The sequence below is a fragment of the Oncorhynchus nerka genome, linkage group LG2 (genome assembly GCF_034236695.1).
Source record: "Oncorhynchus nerka isolate Pitt River linkage group LG2, Oner_Uvic_2.0, whole genome shotgun sequence".
Classification (NCBI taxonomy): Eukaryota; Metazoa; Chordata; class Actinopteri; order Salmoniformes; family Salmonidae; genus Oncorhynchus; species Oncorhynchus nerka.
Window position 1 is genome coordinate 52,764,011 of NC_088397.1, and position 18,905 is coordinate 52,782,915.

The 18,905-nt window shown below is 42.9% G+C and overlaps 1 protein-coding gene across 1 annotated transcript in view; it reads right to left on the minus strand.

Annotated features, from left to right (window-relative positions):
- Positions 1-17,340, minus strand: part of LOC115137809 (death-inducer obliterator 1-like) — a 28,479-nt gene extending 11,139 nt beyond the window's left edge. The window contains exons 1-9 of the mRNA XM_065000088.1: positions 17,092-17,340; positions 13,082-13,195; positions 12,096-12,211; positions 11,156-11,818; positions 10,598-11,120; positions 10,021-10,339; positions 9,343-9,549; positions 4,795-5,011; positions 1,213-1,741 (exon numbers count right to left, since the gene is read on the minus strand). Of these exons, the coding sequence (XP_064856160.1) occupies positions 1,213-1,741; positions 4,795-5,011; positions 9,343-9,549; positions 10,021-10,339; positions 10,598-11,120; positions 11,156-11,818; positions 12,096-12,177 (2,540 nt within the window). The 5' untranslated portion in view covers positions 12,178-12,211; positions 13,082-13,195; positions 17,092-17,340. The remainder of the gene's footprint in view (positions 1-1,212; positions 1,742-4,794; positions 5,012-9,342; positions 9,550-10,020; positions 10,340-10,597; positions 11,121-11,155; positions 11,819-12,095; positions 12,212-13,081; positions 13,196-17,091) is intronic.
- Between the last annotated feature and the right edge of the window lie 1,565 nt (positions 17,341-18,905).

Consider the following 18,905-nt stretch of genomic DNA (forward strand, 5'->3'; position numbering starts at 1 on the left):
TGCTTCAATATAGCCACATCATTTTCCTGCTTTTTCATGATGCCATCTATTTTGTGAAGTGCACCAGTCCCTCCTGCAGCAAAGCACCCCCACAACATGATGCTGCCACCCCCGTGCTTCACGGTTGGGATAGTGTTCTTTGGCTTGCAAGCCTCCCCCTTTTCCCTCCAAACATAACGATGGTCATTATGACCAAACAGTTCTGTTTTTGTTTCATCAGACCAGAGGACATTTCTCCAAAAAGTACAATCTTTGTCCAAAAGTGTGCAGTTGCAAACCGTAGTCTGGCATTTTTATGGCGGTTGGAGCAGTGGCATCTTCCTTGCTGAGCGGCCTTTCAGGTTATGTCGATATAGGACTTGATTTACTGTGGATAGAGATACTTTTGTACCCGTTTCCTCCAGCATCTTCACAAGGTCCTTTGCTGTTGTTCTGGGATTGATTTGCACTTTCGCACCAAAGTACGTTCATCTCTAGGAGACAGAAGGCATCTCCTTCCTGAGCGGTATGACGGCTGCGTGGTCCCATGGTGTTTATACTTGCATACTATTGTTTGTACAGATGAACTAGGCACCTTCAGGCATTTGGAAATTTCTCCCAAGGATGAACCAGACTTGTGACGGTCTACAATTGTTTTTCTGAAGTCTTGGCTGATTTCTTTTGACTTTCCCATGTCAAGCATAGAGGCACTGAGTTTGAAGATAGGCCTTGAAATACATCCACAGGTACACCACCAAATGACTCAAATTATAGCCTATCAGAAGCTTCTAAAGCCATGACATAATTTTCTGGAATTTTCCAAGCTGTTTAAAGGCACAGTCAACTTAGTGCATGTAAACTTCAGACCCACTGGAATTGTGATACAGTGAATTATAAGTGAAATAATCTGTCTGTAAACAATTGCTGTAAAAATAACTTGTGTCATGCACAAAGTAGACGTCCTAACCGATTTGCCAAAACTATAGTTTGTTAACAAGAAATTTGTGGAGTGGTTAAAAAATTAGTATTAATGACTCCAACCTAAGTGCATGTAAACTTCCGACTTCAAATGTATTTTCCATTGGCCTACAACAACTTCTTAGTATTCTCTTAATTTGTATTTTTTTTACATTAAAACCATAAATCAGATGAATGACCTTGCATGAAGTTCAAGAGACAATGTAAGCCATTCTCTCGAAACGTGGATCAGTCTAGGTCTTCTGGGATACTCACCTCTTGTAGAGGATGTCTGTGAGCGAGCGGCGGATGTTCTGTCTCATCTGGTTGTTGGGCGGAGCTGTCGGGCACATCATGGAAGGTGCAGAAGCGCCTGGCTCATGGTGTCGGGTAGAAGGGGCTGAGGATGAGACTCTGGACGGACTACGACCTGAGGAGTCCCTTTGCTGGGGCTGGGCCTGCTTCTTAGGGATGGTAAAGCTGGACTTGCCAACCCTCAGGGCTCCTGTGACGTGATGTCGTGGGGCATCTAAAGAACCAGGGGCAGAAGGGGTCAGGACAGCAGGCGGTGGAGGTGGTTTCTTGGATTTGGTTTTGTTAGGAGGGGGGGGTGGTTGTTTCTTTGGTGCCTTAGCACTGCTGCCTGGAGTTGCTGGTTTATTGCGTCTGGTGTATGTCTTTAATAATTTGGGGCCGGGGGACTTCTTTCCTCCTTTGAGCGGCGCTGTAGAAGCAGGTGACTTCTTCTCAGAAGGGGTTGATTCCTTCTCACTCTGGTCCTCTTCACTCTCCTTCTCTACAGGAGCTGTGGAGCGTAAAACAGCTAGCATTAAACACAAGTAGAAACAGTTTATGACCCACCATGAAAAAATAACAAAACAATTGAATTCAGGGAGAAAATTTTAAAACATTTAAATAGCAAATCAGTTAACACATAATTATTTACGATGGCATATGTAATGTGATCTTAGATTCACTTATTGACAGACTGCCAGAAAAAAACACCAGAATGCATCCAAAGAACAAAATATTGAAGATGGGACCTCCTCCCCCTTTTGGATCTAATGATTAAATACCTCGACAAACACAAAATAAACCTGGTTAAAATACATCTTTCCACACACAGAGAAAGCCAACCATAAATAAGCATGCACATAAAATAGGTTAAATAAATATAAAACAGAATTTGGAAATATTTTATTCTCTGGCTAAAATTGATGTAAAATGAATTTGGATAAAAAGGACCCATTTTTGGGGTGCTGCAATTCCAATCTTCTCAACATTAGTTCAAATGGTGGTGATCCTCTTCATGAAGAATGTAGGCGAGACACCACTTCAGTGTTATCAGAAGTACTAAACTCTCCTAGGCCCGACTGTGTACTAAATTAGCACAAAAAAAAAAAGCAACACAGTATGAATGCATACCATTTTACATCCGTTCCTGAACTACAGCACTAGACCCCGATCAACAACCCATCAGATATCAAGCCCTAAATAAAACACTTGTCTGGAAAGTCACTGGGTACAGGGGTTTACACAAAACTAAAATTAGATACCATTAGGATGCAACTCTCCCTTTGAAGATCCCACTAGTTGACCCACTGTGTCAAGTGGCCAGAAAACAACCAATAGTCCAACTTACCATGTTTGGGCAAAGAATGTCTGAACGTTCATCTCCTTCTACATATCTTCATACATCCCACACCAAATCTGATATTTTCACCACTGAAAATTCATATTGCTGTGAGACCAGCACACAGAGCTAGGGTTGTTCTAACAATACCATCTACCTTCAGCTGTACACACATCTAATGCGCATTCAATAAAGACAAAATATTTGTCAAGGCATATTAAGCTGAACAATTCAAGATCGATGCAACATCTTTCCCCAGGGGCACTGGTTGTGTGTGACAAGTATACTAGTACCAATTGCTTTTGTATGACTTGATATGTAAACATTTGGACATCGATGTTAGTCATAGCTTTGTTAAAGCAGATATTTTCTGCCACGTCGGTGTTTCTCATTACCAAAGTATGAGAAATGTCTGTACATTAAAAAGGGAAATACCTGTGAGTGCCATCAGCAGAAAATGCTACTACCATGTCCAATTACACAATTGCTCGTTGAGCCAAAGGCACACATCATTCAACTCCAGCCCTAACTACTAAACCTGTTCTTACCTGTACAATTATCACTTGCATTCTTTTAAAATCACCAATATGTTCATATACACAGATTTCAAACAAGACCCTTTTAGACAAACAGGCCACAATAGGAATTTCAATGCTACTGATTTGCTCACAAAAACACTTGGCAAACTATCAAAATGTATGTGCGCAAAATAATATATTGGAGATCTGAGTGTATAGACATGCAAGCAGGTCATGAGTTAATAACATATGGCATCTCTCCCCATACATCTGAAGAACAGGCAGCTGTAATTACATGGCTAAGCAGATTCCTGAAGTCATGAACTACCAATGCAAATACACAAATTTAAAATGCTTGCATTCCAAACTATCCATAACCTGTCTATAATTACTTCCCTCAAAATTAGAAACCTGGCTAAAGCTTTGAAACAAAGCTGAGTTCATAGCAAAAAATACTAAATTGTCCCTAAAAGTCTCAGTAATTTCATATCAGTAAAACAGAAGTGTGGTAGAACTTAGGTAATAATGGTCTGCCACCCTGCTCTTTATGTTTAGTTGATGACGACTCTGGTGTTCCACTCTTCTTCTGGTCATCTAATACTTCTGTGCTGAAGACTTCTGGGCAGTGTCTTCAGCAGGACTTGTCTCAGTAGAAGAAACAATAGATTTCCTGTTCCAGCTGTCCGAGTCAGTCCGCTTCAGACTTTCACTTCCTCTTGTGGCGTGTAGATCTGTGTCACATGCTGTCCGAAAGAAACTGGCCAGGACATCCTAAGTAATCCAAGACCCCTCATATAATCAATCAAGGCTTCCAAAAAATCTGTCTTAACACCTTTTATTTTATCGCCAGTGCCCCAGAGGGAGTTTGGATGCATGACATTCAATAAAGAAACAGCACACCATTCACAATGCTAATCGTGAATACTTCCTTGGTTGCACCGAATACTTATAGCTCAATTCATCAACAGTGTGAGCTGTATTTCTGTATAAATCCAGGATTAAAAACTTTAAAAAACGCTGAGACCTACCTGCTCGAGAGGGACTGCCTCTAGATGAACAGCAGTTTGGAGGAGCACGTGGAGATTCTCACACACACCACACGAGTGCCAACACACATTCGCACTGCATACAGTAACCTTTGATTCATTTATCATAAATAATCCCCAATCATTGCTTTGTTCATGGTTACCGTTTGTGTGTTTAAGTTTTTTTTTTTTTAAACACAGCTTTAGAAATAAATCCTAAAATAGTCACGTTTGTATCCTTTCATAGAAATGTGTACTTACCCACTCAGTAACTTTGTATACCTGACTAAGTAACCATGAAACACACTTTCAAACTCCAAATACATTTGGGGACCCATTCTCATTAGTGCTTTCCCCAAAGATCTGGGCAATTAATCTAAGGCACGTGTGTCAATCTCATTCCAAAGAGGCCCAAGTGTCTGTGGGTTTTCGCTCCTCCCTTGTACTTGATTGATGAACTAAAGCTAGGCCCTCCAGGAAATAAACGTGACACCACTGATCGAAGGCATTACGTTGCCATAACAGCAACCACATTTATCAATGGGAAAATAATGTGGTTTTGTTTAAGAAGTCGTAATAGAGCGATGCAAATACATTCAGATGGCTCACTTGACAACCCCTATAGTGAGAGACGACAAAATGTTTAAAAGTGGATTATTAAGACCTTCAAAGAGATACATACACGTTTTGTTTAACACTGTTGGTGGTGCTATGGGTGTAGTCTTTTCTGGCGTTACTGCATTGTAATTATGGTCGCTGGACCAGGACGACATGGTGGGTGGTGGTGGCTGCTGCTCTGCATTCTGCTCTTCATCACCATCCTTCTTGTCATCCTCACTGTCAGACGACTCCTCCTCTGTGGACTTCTTGCTGGTCTTCCTTCCGGTGGTGGAACTCTTCTGCATGAAGAGACATTCAGTCAAAAATCAGTAACAGGGCACAGGAAAGGTTCCATAGCAAAACTTGATTTGTGTAATGCAGGATGTATACTGAACAAAAATATCTAAACTGTTGGTCCAATCAGCTGAAACAAATGATCCTAGAAATGTCCCATACGCAAAAAAAATAATCTCAAATTGTGGACAAATTTGTTTACATCCCTATTAGTGAACATTTCTCATTTGCCAAGATATTCCATCCACCTGACGGGTGTGGCATATCAGCATGATTGTTACATAGGTGCACCTTGTACTGGGGGACAAAAAAGGCCATGCTAAAATGTGCAGTTCTGTCACACAACACAATGCCACAGATGTCTCAAATTGAGGGAGCGTGCAATTGGCATGCTGACTGCAGGAATGTCCACCAGAGCTGTTGGCAGAGAATTTAAATGCAATTTCTCTACCATAAGCCGCCTCCAACGTTATTGTTTTTAGACTTTGGTAGTACATCCAACCGGCCTCACAACAGTAGACCACGTGTAACCATGCCAGGCCAGGACCTCCACATCCGGCTTCTTCACCTGAGGGATGGTCAGAGACTAGCAAGCCGGAGAGCTGATGAAACTATAGGTTTGCACAAACAACGAATTTCTGCAAAAAACTGTCAGAAATCATCTCAGGGAAGCGCATCTGTGTGCTCGTCGTCCTCACCAAGGTTTTGATCTGAATTCAGAGTGCAAATGCTCACCGGTGCGCTGGAGTAGTGTGCTCTTCAAGGACGAATGCCAGTTTCAACTTCACCGAGATGATGGAAGACTCCGTAAAGAGTACCCCATGGTGGCGGTGGGTTTATGTTATGGGCAGGCATAAGCTACAGACAACGAACAAACAACATTTTATCGATGGCAATTTGAAAGCAGAGATACCGGGACGAGATCCTGAGACCATTGTCATGCCATTCCTCTGCTGCCATCACCTCACGCTTCAGCATGATAATGTACGGCCCCCAAGGATCTGTACACAATTCCTGGAAGCTCAATGTCCCAGTTCTTCCATGGCCTGCATACTCACCAGACATGGAGCATGTTTGCGACGCTCTGGATTGACATGTACGACAGCGTGTTCAAGTTGCCGCCAATTACCAGCAACTTCTCACAGCCATTGAAGAGTGGGAAAACATTCCACAGAACACAATCAGCAGCCTGATCAACTCAATGCAAAGGAGATGTGTCAGGCTGCATGATAAAAATGGTGGTCACACCAGATACTGACAGGTTCTGATCCACGGCCCTTTTTCTTAAGGCACAGTGGATAACAGAAAGTATTCTGACTCCTAGACCTTTCCACATTGTTACATTACAGCCTTATTCTAAACCGGATTAACTAAATGTTTCCTCAATACACACACACTACCCCATAATGACAAAGCAAAAACATGTTTAGAAATGTTTGCAAATTTATAAAAAATAAAATACCTTAATTACATAAGTATTCAGGCCCTTTGCTATGAGACTCACAATTGAGCTCAGGTGCATCCTGTTTCCATTGATTATCCTTGAGATGTTTCTACAACTTGATTGGAGTCCACCTGCTGTAAATACAAATGATTGGACATCATTTGGAAAGGCACACCTGTCTAAATAAAGGTTCCAGTTGACAGTGCATGTCAGAGCAAAAACCAAGCCATTAGGTCGAATGAACTGTCCGTAAAGCTCCGAGGCAGGATTGTGTCGATGCACAGATCTAAGGAAGGGTACCAAAAGATTCCTGCAGCATCGAAGGTCCCTAAGAACACCGCGGCCTCTATCATTTGGAACCGCCAAGACCCTTCCTAGAGCTGGCCGCCTGGCCAAACGGAGCAATCAGGGGGAGAAGGGTCTTGGTCAGGGCCTTTATGGTTGAGTGGCAAGATGAAAGGCCCGTTTTTCAGCAGCAGGGACTGGGAGACTAGTCAGGACCGAGGCAAAGATTAACGGAGCAGGAGCGGCTTCGGGACAAATCTCTGAATGTCCTTGAGTGGCCCAGCCAGAACCCAGACTTGAACTCGATCGAGCATCTCTGGAGAGACCTGAAAATAGCTGTGCAGCGACACTCCCCATCCAACCTGACAGAGCTAGAGAGGATCTGCAGAGAATGGGAAAAACTCCCCAAATACAGGTGTACCAAGCTTGTAACGTCATACCAAAGACGAGGCTGTAATCGCTGCCAACGGTTCTTCAACAAAGTACTGAGTAAAGGGTCTGAATACCGATGTAAATAAAGGTGATCAGTGTATTTGTAATACATTTGCTAAAATTTCTAAAAAACCTGCTTCGTCATTGTGGGGGTATTGTGTGTAAATCGAGGAGGGGAAAAAAATATTTCTCATGCCTTTCTGCAAACTCCCGGCATGCAGTCATGTGCCTATTTCTCAGGAGTGGCTTCCAAATGGCCACTAACCTATAGAGCCCAGATTACAGCACTTCACCAGAGACTGTTGTCCTTCTGCCAGGTTATCCCATCTCAGCCAAGGCACTCTCTATTTCTGTCAGAGTGTTCATTGGGTTCTTGGTCACCTCCCTGACCAAGGTCCTTATTGCCCGGTTGCACAGTTTGGTCAGATGGCCAACTCTAGGCAGAGTCTGGGTAGTTCCAGATTTTTCCCATTTCCTAACGATGGAGACCACTACTCTTGGAAACGTTCAACAATCTAGAAATTGTTTTATACCCTTCCCCAGATACTATATGCCTCATCACAATTCCAACTTGGAGATCTTCGGAGAGTTCCTTGGACTTCATGGTATGGCTTCTGCTCTGACATGCAGTCAACTGTGGGATCTTATAGACAGGTGTGTTTCTTTCTAAATCATGTCCAAAGAATTTAATTGGCCACAGGTGGACTCCAATCAAGTTGATCAAAGGAAATTGGATGCACCTGTGCCTGAGGTCATCACAGATCTACCTCTACCCAAATACCTGAGGGGGTCCGGAGCCAGAATTCTAAATAAATGTCACAAGTCAGTGTAACTTTAACTGGCTTGTCAGGAGGGATCCATACATATCCAAACATGACCACTGCAGTAGAGAGCAATATTATATAATTTATGCTGCGGGTCTTGCTTTTCACAAGAGTGGAGAGTGTAGCTTGTTGTTGGCCAATCATAAGTCATGAAAATAGGCTAGTCAGAGCCTCCCTGTTTGGCAAAAGTTATGAGATACCTAAAAATCAATGGAAGATGGAATTAAAAGTTGAAGGATAGGCTACAACAACCAAGAGCCAACATGTAGGCTGCTACTTAAATATTCTGAATGGAGTAGCTTCTCAGTTTGATGCAGTCAAGACAGATACTACGTAATCATATTGAATGAAATAACCTAGATATGGCAGCTATTAGTCTACTATAGCTCAAGTCGGCTTGGTGGTTGCCATCTCTCCCTCCTCCCTGCACTCAGTGTCCCTTGCTCACTCTCACAGTAGCCTATACACACACAGCAAGGCCCCTGCTCGTGTCACCACTTCCTACCTCAAGCTTAATCAGCTCCGGCTAATAAGGTAGCTTAAAAATTGACTTTTCTGTTGCTTCCCTCACTTGGAACAGACCCGACCAGGTCTATATCAAATGGGTCTAGTTGTCCTAGGACCAGTGTAGGTCTTTAAACTGAGCTAAATTTTGATGCTGATAGCAAAGGGGTGTGAATACTTAGATAGCTCCATTTAATTTTCAATAAATTAGCCAAAATTTCTAAAAACATGTTTTCACTTTGTTATTATGGGGTATCGCGTGTAGATGGGTTTGGATGTTTGTTTGTTTTTAAATTAAATTAGTTTTTTAAATTCAGGCTGCAACAGAATGTAGAATAAGTCAAAAGGCATGAAAACTTTCTGACGGCACCATTTCTCCTGGGGCAACGTCACCCCATCCCTCCTCGGCAAGATGTTCCTCATAACAGAATTCTGTTTTGTAGTTTCTGCTGATGCAATCAATTGCCAACCTTCCCATGAATGTTAACAATGACTCAGGAAAAAATAATCTAGTAAGTAAACAGACATTTTGTCATTTCACTATAATTACTCAGATATTTCAGGAAAAAAATCTAGCCTGGCCTTGTTAGTCATTGGTAATGAGAGTCACAATTTCACAGAAAGAAATATAGAATTTCATATAAGAAATTGGTGTACATTTTTGGGGCAGATTTAGAAAACTTATTTCAAAAACATTGGAATACATATTGCGCTTAATTTATGCTCCACTCACTGTATTAATAACCAGTGCACTGGTTCCAATAAGATCAGTGAAATGTTTCTCAACTCTCCAGAACAATAGGGGTAAATATGAACATCGTTGTTATCTTATGAACCCTTTGTTTACCTTGGTCGTTGCCCTGGCACCAGGTGTTTTTTTCTGTCCCTTAGCCTTGTCTTGATCTTTCTGCTTGGGTTCAGAAATTGACTTGGCTGCCATGGCTGCGGCGGCGTGTCTCAGGATGCACTCGCTGCCGCAGTAGACAGAGTCCTTCAGGGCGGTCTTCTCACAGCCTGGCCCTATGCATTTGGGCAGCTTAGACTCCTCTGCCGCCTGATGAAATTCAAACAGGTCACACAGGTGCACAGTGCAACACAGACAATGCCACAGACGGATTCTTGTACAGGCAAAAGTGTCAGTGATTACAATATACAAATTGTCATATGGAGTAGGGATGGTCATTTCAAAGAAAGTATGTTCGTACACTCAATTATTTAAGAAGCTGATGGAAATACAGTTTGCGGTACACCATTGGTTGTTCCAATTACTGGTTGTTCTGATACACAACTGAAAAGGAATTTTTCACTACACTTGACATTCTCTACATCTGTGCATATACATTGAGTGCTTTACTCAATTATTAATAATCAAATACAGACCTTGAATCGAGTACTCACGCCCATCCCTAATATGGTGCTCTCAGACATCTTTAAGTAAGTCATTATTGGCATGACATAATAAGCCTGAATAGATCATTTGTTGATTTCATCCACCGGGGCTGTGAGAAAAGTAACAGAAACCTACCGCCTGAAAGATCTTGATCTTCTTTTTCCCACTGGGGTTGGTGGTCTTCTCTATCCTCCCTTTGATCCCCAAGTCGTCACCCTTTTCTTCCATCCCAGCTGAGGGAGATGCCACAGAGGGGCTCTGCTCTGCCTTGAGGGCCCCGGGGGCAGCTGCTTTGGGTTTGCCATTGGGCTTGGTCGTCTGGCTCTTCTTGGTGGTGCAGTTGGGGCAGACGTAGTCCTCCCCGTTCCTCTCCATTAGACGTCCACGAGCCTCAGTGATGCCCACACAGTCTCCATGGAACCACTCCTCACAGCGGTCGCAGCAGATCATGAACCTGGGTGCACACAGAACACTTAGCAGAGCACAGAGACAGATGTGAAAAAACAGCTAGTCCGAAAGTGGGTTAACAATGTGGAACAAAATCGCTGCTAAAGCATAGAATACAAGTCAAGCACATCACTCCGGCCAACTAATCACTAACCACTCATCCCCTTGTAGGTGGGCAACGGAGGTAATCCATGAAGGATCAGACAGAGCATTTGTAAGAACTAGAGGCATTGGATTTCCAATTGAAAGACATCCAAATACATACCTCTTGTTGTGTTTCTGTCGACAGATGCAGTACAGTGCATTAGGGTCGTATCCTTCATCGTCACCGGAGTCACTGGATGATGAGGATGACGATGGGGATTCATCTTCCTCCTGGTCATTGTGGGTCTTTATCCCTCCTCTGGACTTGGTGTCTCTCTTGTTGGGGGTGGTTCCCCTACTAGCCTTAGCAGGACTCCTGGACCTGGAGGCACGCTCGCCACTGGCGTCTATGGGCTTCTCCACGCACCCCCTTTTTCCCTTCTCCTGCTCTTCCTCTTTTTCTTTCTTCACAGAGTCCTGCTCTGGCTGCACTATGTCATCCTTCTCTTCCTCCTTAGGGCTGGTTGTCTTCTTGTCCTGCTGCTCCTTCTCCTCGGGCTGTGGCTCTTTGGGTGCATCTCCATTACCTTTCTCCTGGAGCTCTTTGGGTGCATCTCCGCTGCCCTCCTCTTGCTGGAGCTCTTTGGGTGCATCTCCTCTACCCCCCTCTTGCTGGAGCTCTTTGGGTGCATCTCCTCTACCCCCTCTTCCTGGAGCTCTTTGGATACATCTGTGCTACCCTCCTCTTCCTGGAGCTCTTTGGGTGCATCTCCGCTACCCTCTTCCTCCTGGAGCTCTTTGGGTGTATCCCCACTACCCTTCTCCTCCTCCTGGAGCTCTTTGAGTGCATCGCCACAAAACTTCTCATTGTCAGAGCTTCCATCATCACTGACAGAGCCAACTCGGCTTCTGCCACGGCCTTTAGCCTTCCGAGTGGTCTTCTTCCTGCTCCTCGTCTTCCTCACTGGAGAATCTGGCTTATCGTCCAGAGACTTGGCCTCTGCATTGCCGTCAAAACTGGCCTCGGAGGCCGTCTCTGCATCTGTAGGGGTCTGGGAGGGAGGATCCCCAGCCTCTATGCTGCCAGGTGCACTCCTCCTCCCTACTGTGCGCGCTCTCTTGGTGGTGAGCAGGAACTCCTCCAGCTTGTCAGTGCGTTTTGCCTGCCTCCCACTGCGACGTACAGGCCCTGCATGGCCATCCTGGCTCTCAGCAGCAGTGTCTCCGGGCATTTCTCTCTTGGCTATGGTGGTCCGTCGGAATCCCCAGGTTTTCTTGAATTCGTTGGTGGTCTTAGCAGATTGCTCTGCGTTCTCTAGCTTTTCCTCCGTATCATTGTTACCATGCTCTTGGTCTTTATCTTCTCCGTCCTCCTTCTCGGCTTTATAGTCCTCAAGAATAGCTGTTGATGTAAATGCCACATTAAGGGACAATACATTTAGGTAAAGTAGCAGATTTTGCCAATCAAAAGACTAGAAAGCTAATTAGGTATTCAAAGCGTATAAGGGGATAGTGAAATCCCTTGTGCTGGTCATGATTCTAGCAATCCTGACCCTATACCCTAATTAACAACCTACAAATGATTTGCAGAGGATCCAGCAGTGCAGTGCCTTTTAAAGTGAGACAATCATGACGTCCCCCCCTCACTGAAAAGGGGAAAAGAAGCTAGTCCAAGGTACCTTGAGAGCTGCTATCCATAGGGTCCTGGCTCTGCTCTGGCTCAGGAGCTAGAGAGAGCTCAGGACTCACATTCTCCTCCATAGATGGAGTCACTCACTACTTTCAAACAGAATATCTACAGTTAAGAGAAGAGCACAAGAGACGAACTGTGAGACAGCTACTCTTCAACTCCATTTAACTGAAGTGCGTGGTTGTTTTGGGGAGGGGGGTTGGAGCAGCACTGTCATGATCAACTACTTTCTTTATATCCACAGACAACCCTTTAAAAAAAAATCACAGATTTGTTTGTGACAGCGAGTGCAGTCCTCGCATACCAATTTTCTTCCTTTCCACAAACAATCTACAGCAGGCTGGCTGCTGTAGTTATGATAACGCTCCAGTTGTTAGTCTATATCAGGGTGGGCAATACATTTTGGCTCTGGGCCACATCTGGATTTTGACATTTAGAATTTTTTAAAATCGATTTGTTCGTCAAAATCGATTTGCGGGTCAGAGAAGGGCAGTTCTTTATAAATAGGTCCATTACCATTTCCACAAAAAAAAAAAAAAATTCAATCCCCCGCAAGACACATTTCAAATCGGCTGGTGGGCAGGATATGGCCCGTAGTTTGCCCACCCCAGATGACCAAACCACAGCAGGAGCATTTTCATGTAACAAAGTTATGAATATTCTAAAACCCCTCCACAGAACAATATTTGTAAATGCACAGGTTTTACAAAGCCATATTTTGGGACTTTGCTGCTCATTGATACATCTTAACTCACTAACAAAAGATATCTATTATTGGAAATAATTTTGGAAGCTCAGAAAATCTGAGGAAGTTCACTAATTAGGCAAAGTACTCAAATGTCATCAAATTCTTACAAAAACAAAAACACCACTACTGGGACAAGTCTGTTGAAACATCTACACTACAAATACTGTTTACAAAAGTCAAATGAGTACATGACAGTTGTCCTTTCACAGAATAAAAAAAGAGCCAACCTGCTGATCTGTTGTGGTGGAACACTGACCGAGGGCTTATCTGATGATTTCAGATTCCGCACACAGCAGGTTCTGATCAGTAATCATCACAGGCCTGGTAGTGGGATCTTGGACCTGTAGATAAGTCAGAATACAACTGTTAAGTATTTGAGGGTTTGGAAATTGCAACAGTATGCAGCCTTGAAAAGCACAATACATCACAACCTATTGGCACCCAGCCAACTCCTAACTTTGTTCAATGTCAGGGACTTCAGATCATAGGTCACCGATTAAAAATTCAAGACGCTGCTGAAACAGTATGTCATCACTGACAATTTGCCATTATCAGATTGACTTCCTTTAGTCTCATGATAGTTCACTTCAATCAGATATATTTAAATAAATGGGTTGCAAAACAATAGTTGCAACTGCAAATGATGTTCAATGTAAGGTGACAAAGTCAACTTGTCAGAAAAGATTTTGGGAGTACTCAAGAAAGAGGCTAGGTAATCATTATCAGCCCCACCTAACTTCATTCAGAGTAACAAAAAATGTGTCCCAATCCCAACTAACATAAATCCCACATTGTAGTTTACACTATCAAATCACACAAAACACAACAAGTAGACCTTACATGTTACAAACCATGCATGCTCTTTCCCCTGTGCAACAGAATGCAGTATGTAACAAATGTTGCCCAAAAATAATATAATTCTGGCCTGCTTAAAAATCAGAGCAGTTGAACTGAAAACAGCTAACGGTAGCATTTCAATCATTATTTTGAGCAATAACTCTGTAGCATGATAAACAATTAGCTAAAGTATCAATCCACAGCTCAATAAAATATTCCTAGTAGTGTATCTAAAGTAAAAAAAAAAAAAAATTAAACCTATTCAAATCAACAAAGTGGAACATGTTTCCCATGATCAAAGCAGCTTGCTATACATGTACAACTTTCAGAAGAGCAGTCTGGCCTGAATCCAACTGACAACACCACAATCTTGAAAACATGTCTGAGAATAAACAGAACCAACTATGTTGCAATTGTAGAATTGTGGTAAGAGCATGGATTTTTACAAACATAATCAAAACATGGGTACTATCCTTCTACAGCAAGAGTGATTCAAATAAATCAATGCAGCATGATAATATCCCAATGAAAAAGGGGGATTGGGGATATACAAATATAGCATGAAATGGAGACACCATTTATGACGTTTTTGTTGGGGTTGTTTGGAATACAAGTAGGTCATATTTTTATTTTGTGAATTGGTACATTAAGAAACATTGCACCATAATGTGCACAATGACACAGTGAACGCTTTCCACACCAAAAACGTCAAGTCAAAATCCACTTGATTACATTAGTACAGCTCTGGGGATGGCTTTTGATTCTATCGAAGTAGCCCAATACACAACAGTTCTTCAGTTTTAAATGTGTACCCTGATCCATGTTTCAATGACAGACAAACATTGACATTTACTTTCACTGAACATTCAATAATTGGTCTGATCTTTTTCATATTCACTGCTCATCTCTGAAACGGTATCCTTTTCTCCAAAGCACCACATTGATGGTTTGCAAACGCAATGCAAAATGGCCCACCACATTATTCCAACTCACCAATAGATGGGGCGCAAACAAAAGGCTGAGTGGTAACTTCAGGCCTTTTGATCATTCCTACCGTCCATACCATTTGGAAACATCGTCATAAAAAACAAAAACAAGATGGAATTTGAAATGTCTGGATTTGAAGAAGCAGTGACTCAACATAAACTATTTAAGAACTACGATGTTGGGTGAGAGAAAGAGAGGTTCACCACAGATTGTTCCCTGACTATGGTCACCGCACACAGCCACGTGAGAAAGAGGGGAAACACTCCCAGACCCACCCCAGTTGTCGTGTGGGGGAGGGGTGGTCAATGCAACATTGTTAACTAGCTAACGTTCGGTGACCTACAATGTTATTCTAAAGCGTAGGGAATTGTTATTTAAACAAATACCTAACGTCATTTCATTCCGACTGTGCTAACTAGATGCCGGATAGCTCTTCAGGCCGCACAGAATCCTGATCGTCGTAATGTGGCTGCCACACCGAAGAAACGCCAACACGTCGCAAGGAGTCTGCGTGCACTGAGAACTCCGACACCATAGATTGCGAGCTACTATAGCTAGATCGCGGTGGGTAAATCAAACGGCATGCTACAATGCTAGCTAACGACGAGATTCGTGTTGGATGGCGCAACTAGTCAGTCACACGGTAAATTAACCTAACGTTACCGTTAGTAGACATTTGCTGGGATTAGCTAACTATCACCACAGTGACCTCAACATTAGCTCGTGCCACAAGACAACATGCGTTACTACACACAGACAAGGTCTCGTTTAAAGCTAAATCATTTACGAACATATAGTTTACTAATTAGCGTGCTGTATCACCCGTAACTGACGTCACTACAAAACGCGTAACGTACGCGAACAAGCTAGGCCACAACCATGCGCTTCGCCTAGATAGCTGACGCTAGCTTTCAACTAGTTAGCTATCCAATACTTTCAAACAAACATTATTGAAACATAGCTTGTAATTTACAAATAATGCTAATCAAGTATCGTTTGGATAAATAACGTACAATTCGACCCACTTGTAAACCTCGACGTTATGTTCTTGCACGGTCCACGTTCAGTCCTCCATTTTCATGTAGTGTTGGTTGACTCGCGCTAGTTCAAGTATGGGTAACTGCAGCCCAATGGCGACCGGGGGAGTGGGTGTGTCGAAAAGAATGGGTGTATGTAAAGTGAATCCGCTAATTGGGTATGTTTCTTGCCACTCAAGACCGTTTCGCTTGACTGATTGGGCTTCACTATTGGTCGATAGTAAAACGACCATTACCTCTGGTGTTGTGCCTACGGATTTGAAGTGCTTCGTACTGTGTATCATATCATGGTCGTGTCGGCGATGGTAGTTACGTGGCCATTTTCCTCTCACATTACTTTATTTCAAGATAGCAGCCTACACATTGATACAGACATACAGTCTACCACTCAATGTAGAGAGCATGAACGGCAACAACGAGGACAAAGTGCCCTTAGCTCCCGCTTGACAAGTAATACCAAAATATATTGACAACTGTCCAGCAATGGCGTGGGAAGTAGCTACCTCTAGGTAGCCAATATCAGCATGACAGTCACAACAAGCACACACGCTTGAAGGAGCCGTACACCCATCATCAATATATTTTCTTCGTTTTATAACAAAAAAATGTACAAGTAGTTGTGTCAACTAACCGACTCATCCTCTTTAAAAACACAAGTACAAACAATTTGGAACTCGAAATAAAACGAGGTGACTGGGAATCATCTATTTGAACGGTCATACAACTCGAGAACTGAGTGGAGCAGCGGTCTAAGGCACTGAATTTCATTGCAAGAGGCGTAACTGCAGTCCCTGGTTCGAATCCAGGCGGTATGACATCCGGCCATGATTGAGAGTCCCATAGGGCGGCGCACAATTGGCTCAGCGTCGTCCGGTTTTGGCAGTCATTGTAAATAGGAGTTTGTTCTTAACTGAATCGGGCCTCTTTCTAGAGCGCCGACTTGAAGGTCGCTGACGTAATGATTTGACCCGTATCTTTCCGAGTTGCCAGTTTGTTTTGAACGCAACAATATCAACATTTTCCGGGGAGAGATGGTGGAAGTGGATGATGAGTTCGAATTAAGCAGTGCGTCGAGCAAAGTTGGTTTAGATGAACGTCCTGAATGGATAACAGTATTGTCGAAAACTGGATCAAAAAGGAAGTTGCCTAAAACTTGAATGGAGGATACGTGTATGAATGATAATTGTTTTGTGTTTGGATGCGTTGGTTGAGTATGCATGCATATGTGGGAGACCCATTTTGAGTTGTCAAATTATGAAGCTGCCGATGAGCTGGGAAAAGTGTAGTCAAGTTTTGTGCTTTGCATCTAGGAGTAGAGCACTCGTCAAAGGAGTCATCTCCAAGGTGAAGACGGATGTTCAGGTTGAGTAGCCTACCTGAAGAGAATTCCTGGTGTGTTTGTGGCCGGCGTCTGACCCGCAGGGTGAATGGAGAAAAATAAAAGTATGTCTGTCCTGTTTTAAAGAAACTACCTACGCATGTGAAACTTGGTTATGTAAGATACACTTTAAGCGCGTTTGTCCGCAAACCACTGTAAGAAATGTAAAATACGTGTCCATGTTTAAACTGTGCAGACGGTGGGCCTCATGATTCCGAGTGCACTGTAATTCAGCCAGCGGAAACCACCAAACAGCCTACCCGACTGCTCTGAGGGGTCTGCATGGTCCTAAAACACACCGATGCTAAATTGTATTATTCCATGAGGTTTAACGGCTATTGACATCCAATACATTTTGCATTACCGCCACCTACTAGACTGGAGTATAAACTCCCTTATACTTTGCTTGAAAAATAAATAAACAAATACCCTACCATTTAACACTACACTCACAAAAAATATATATATACATAATAATAAATAAACATCACCCTACTCCTCTATTTAGTCCTACCGCAGGCCAACAACTTGAAAGGATGGGACACCACCACTTAACACACCCTGCTACTCTTCTGACAAAGTCTCACACACCCAAATACCTCTCTGCAACTGCCATCCACAATCTCATTTTTTGTGGCTTACGTTCCATCCCTGCAGTACAGTCCAATCTTACTGAAACATATATCACTTGCTGGTTTATCTCTGTACTGGTACAGATCTACTACTCACACCATTCCTCTCAGGATCCCTCCCCCTTGACCCATCTTCCTCTACTTTCTTCACTGCCTCAGCATATGACAACTACTGCACTACTCTAACCCAGGAAACCTCAACCTGCCACTCTCTTACTGGACATTTCTGATCCCCAGCCCCATGAGCACCCCTACAATTAACACATACCACTTCTTTCCCCAATGCTACACATTATTTTGTCTCATGCCATTCTGCACACTTCTCACACCTAGTAACCTTCCTCTTACACACTGCTGCACAATCTCCATACAATCAGCACGAACCCCTCGGCCCCCGGATGCCACATTTTGTATCACAGTACAATGATAAAACTGGGGAGGGGGAGGACAAAAAATAAATAGAAAGTTGCCCCCCTGTTCAAATGACCCTACATCATTACAGTTTACAGCCAATGAACAATAATGGTGACCTCACTTGATAACAATAATACATTCCTCATTGCACTGCATTGTTGTAGCCGAGGGATAATCATTTTCTTGTCTAAAAATGTAGGCCTAATAGCCTATTCAAGGAAAGAAGCATAGAAAATGCATGTCCGGTAATGTTGTGGAGAAAAAGTGCATTGGTGTTATCACTTTTGGCCGGTTATGATCACATTATTGCACTGATGCATTGCAAATAGTTGCACAGGACAGACAGAAAGATGAGCACAGTGAAAAAAAAATACCCATAGGAATTGGCAACCATTACAAAAATGGAAATCACTTGTAAACCACTTGAGCAAGGAGACAATGACATGTTGTAATAGATGCGCAGACTAAACAGCGTTTGTTGTTTAATTGCTACCTTTAAATATCAGTTATTATATTATTTTTCATTAGGCCTACATGTAGCCTACATTTAAGTATTATTTGCAGTTGTCATTATGACAATGAACACTCTGAAAGCACTGAATGGCAGAGGTGTGGACAAAGAGGAAGAGAGAAGCCCAACTCGCAGGAAAATCTGTCTCCTTCCAGCAGGTGAAGTTTTTTCCTTGTTTTGCACTTTTTGTATGGAGGTCAATGAGAGTGGTCAACCAAAAATGGGTTATTGATCAAATAGAAGTTTCGTAATACC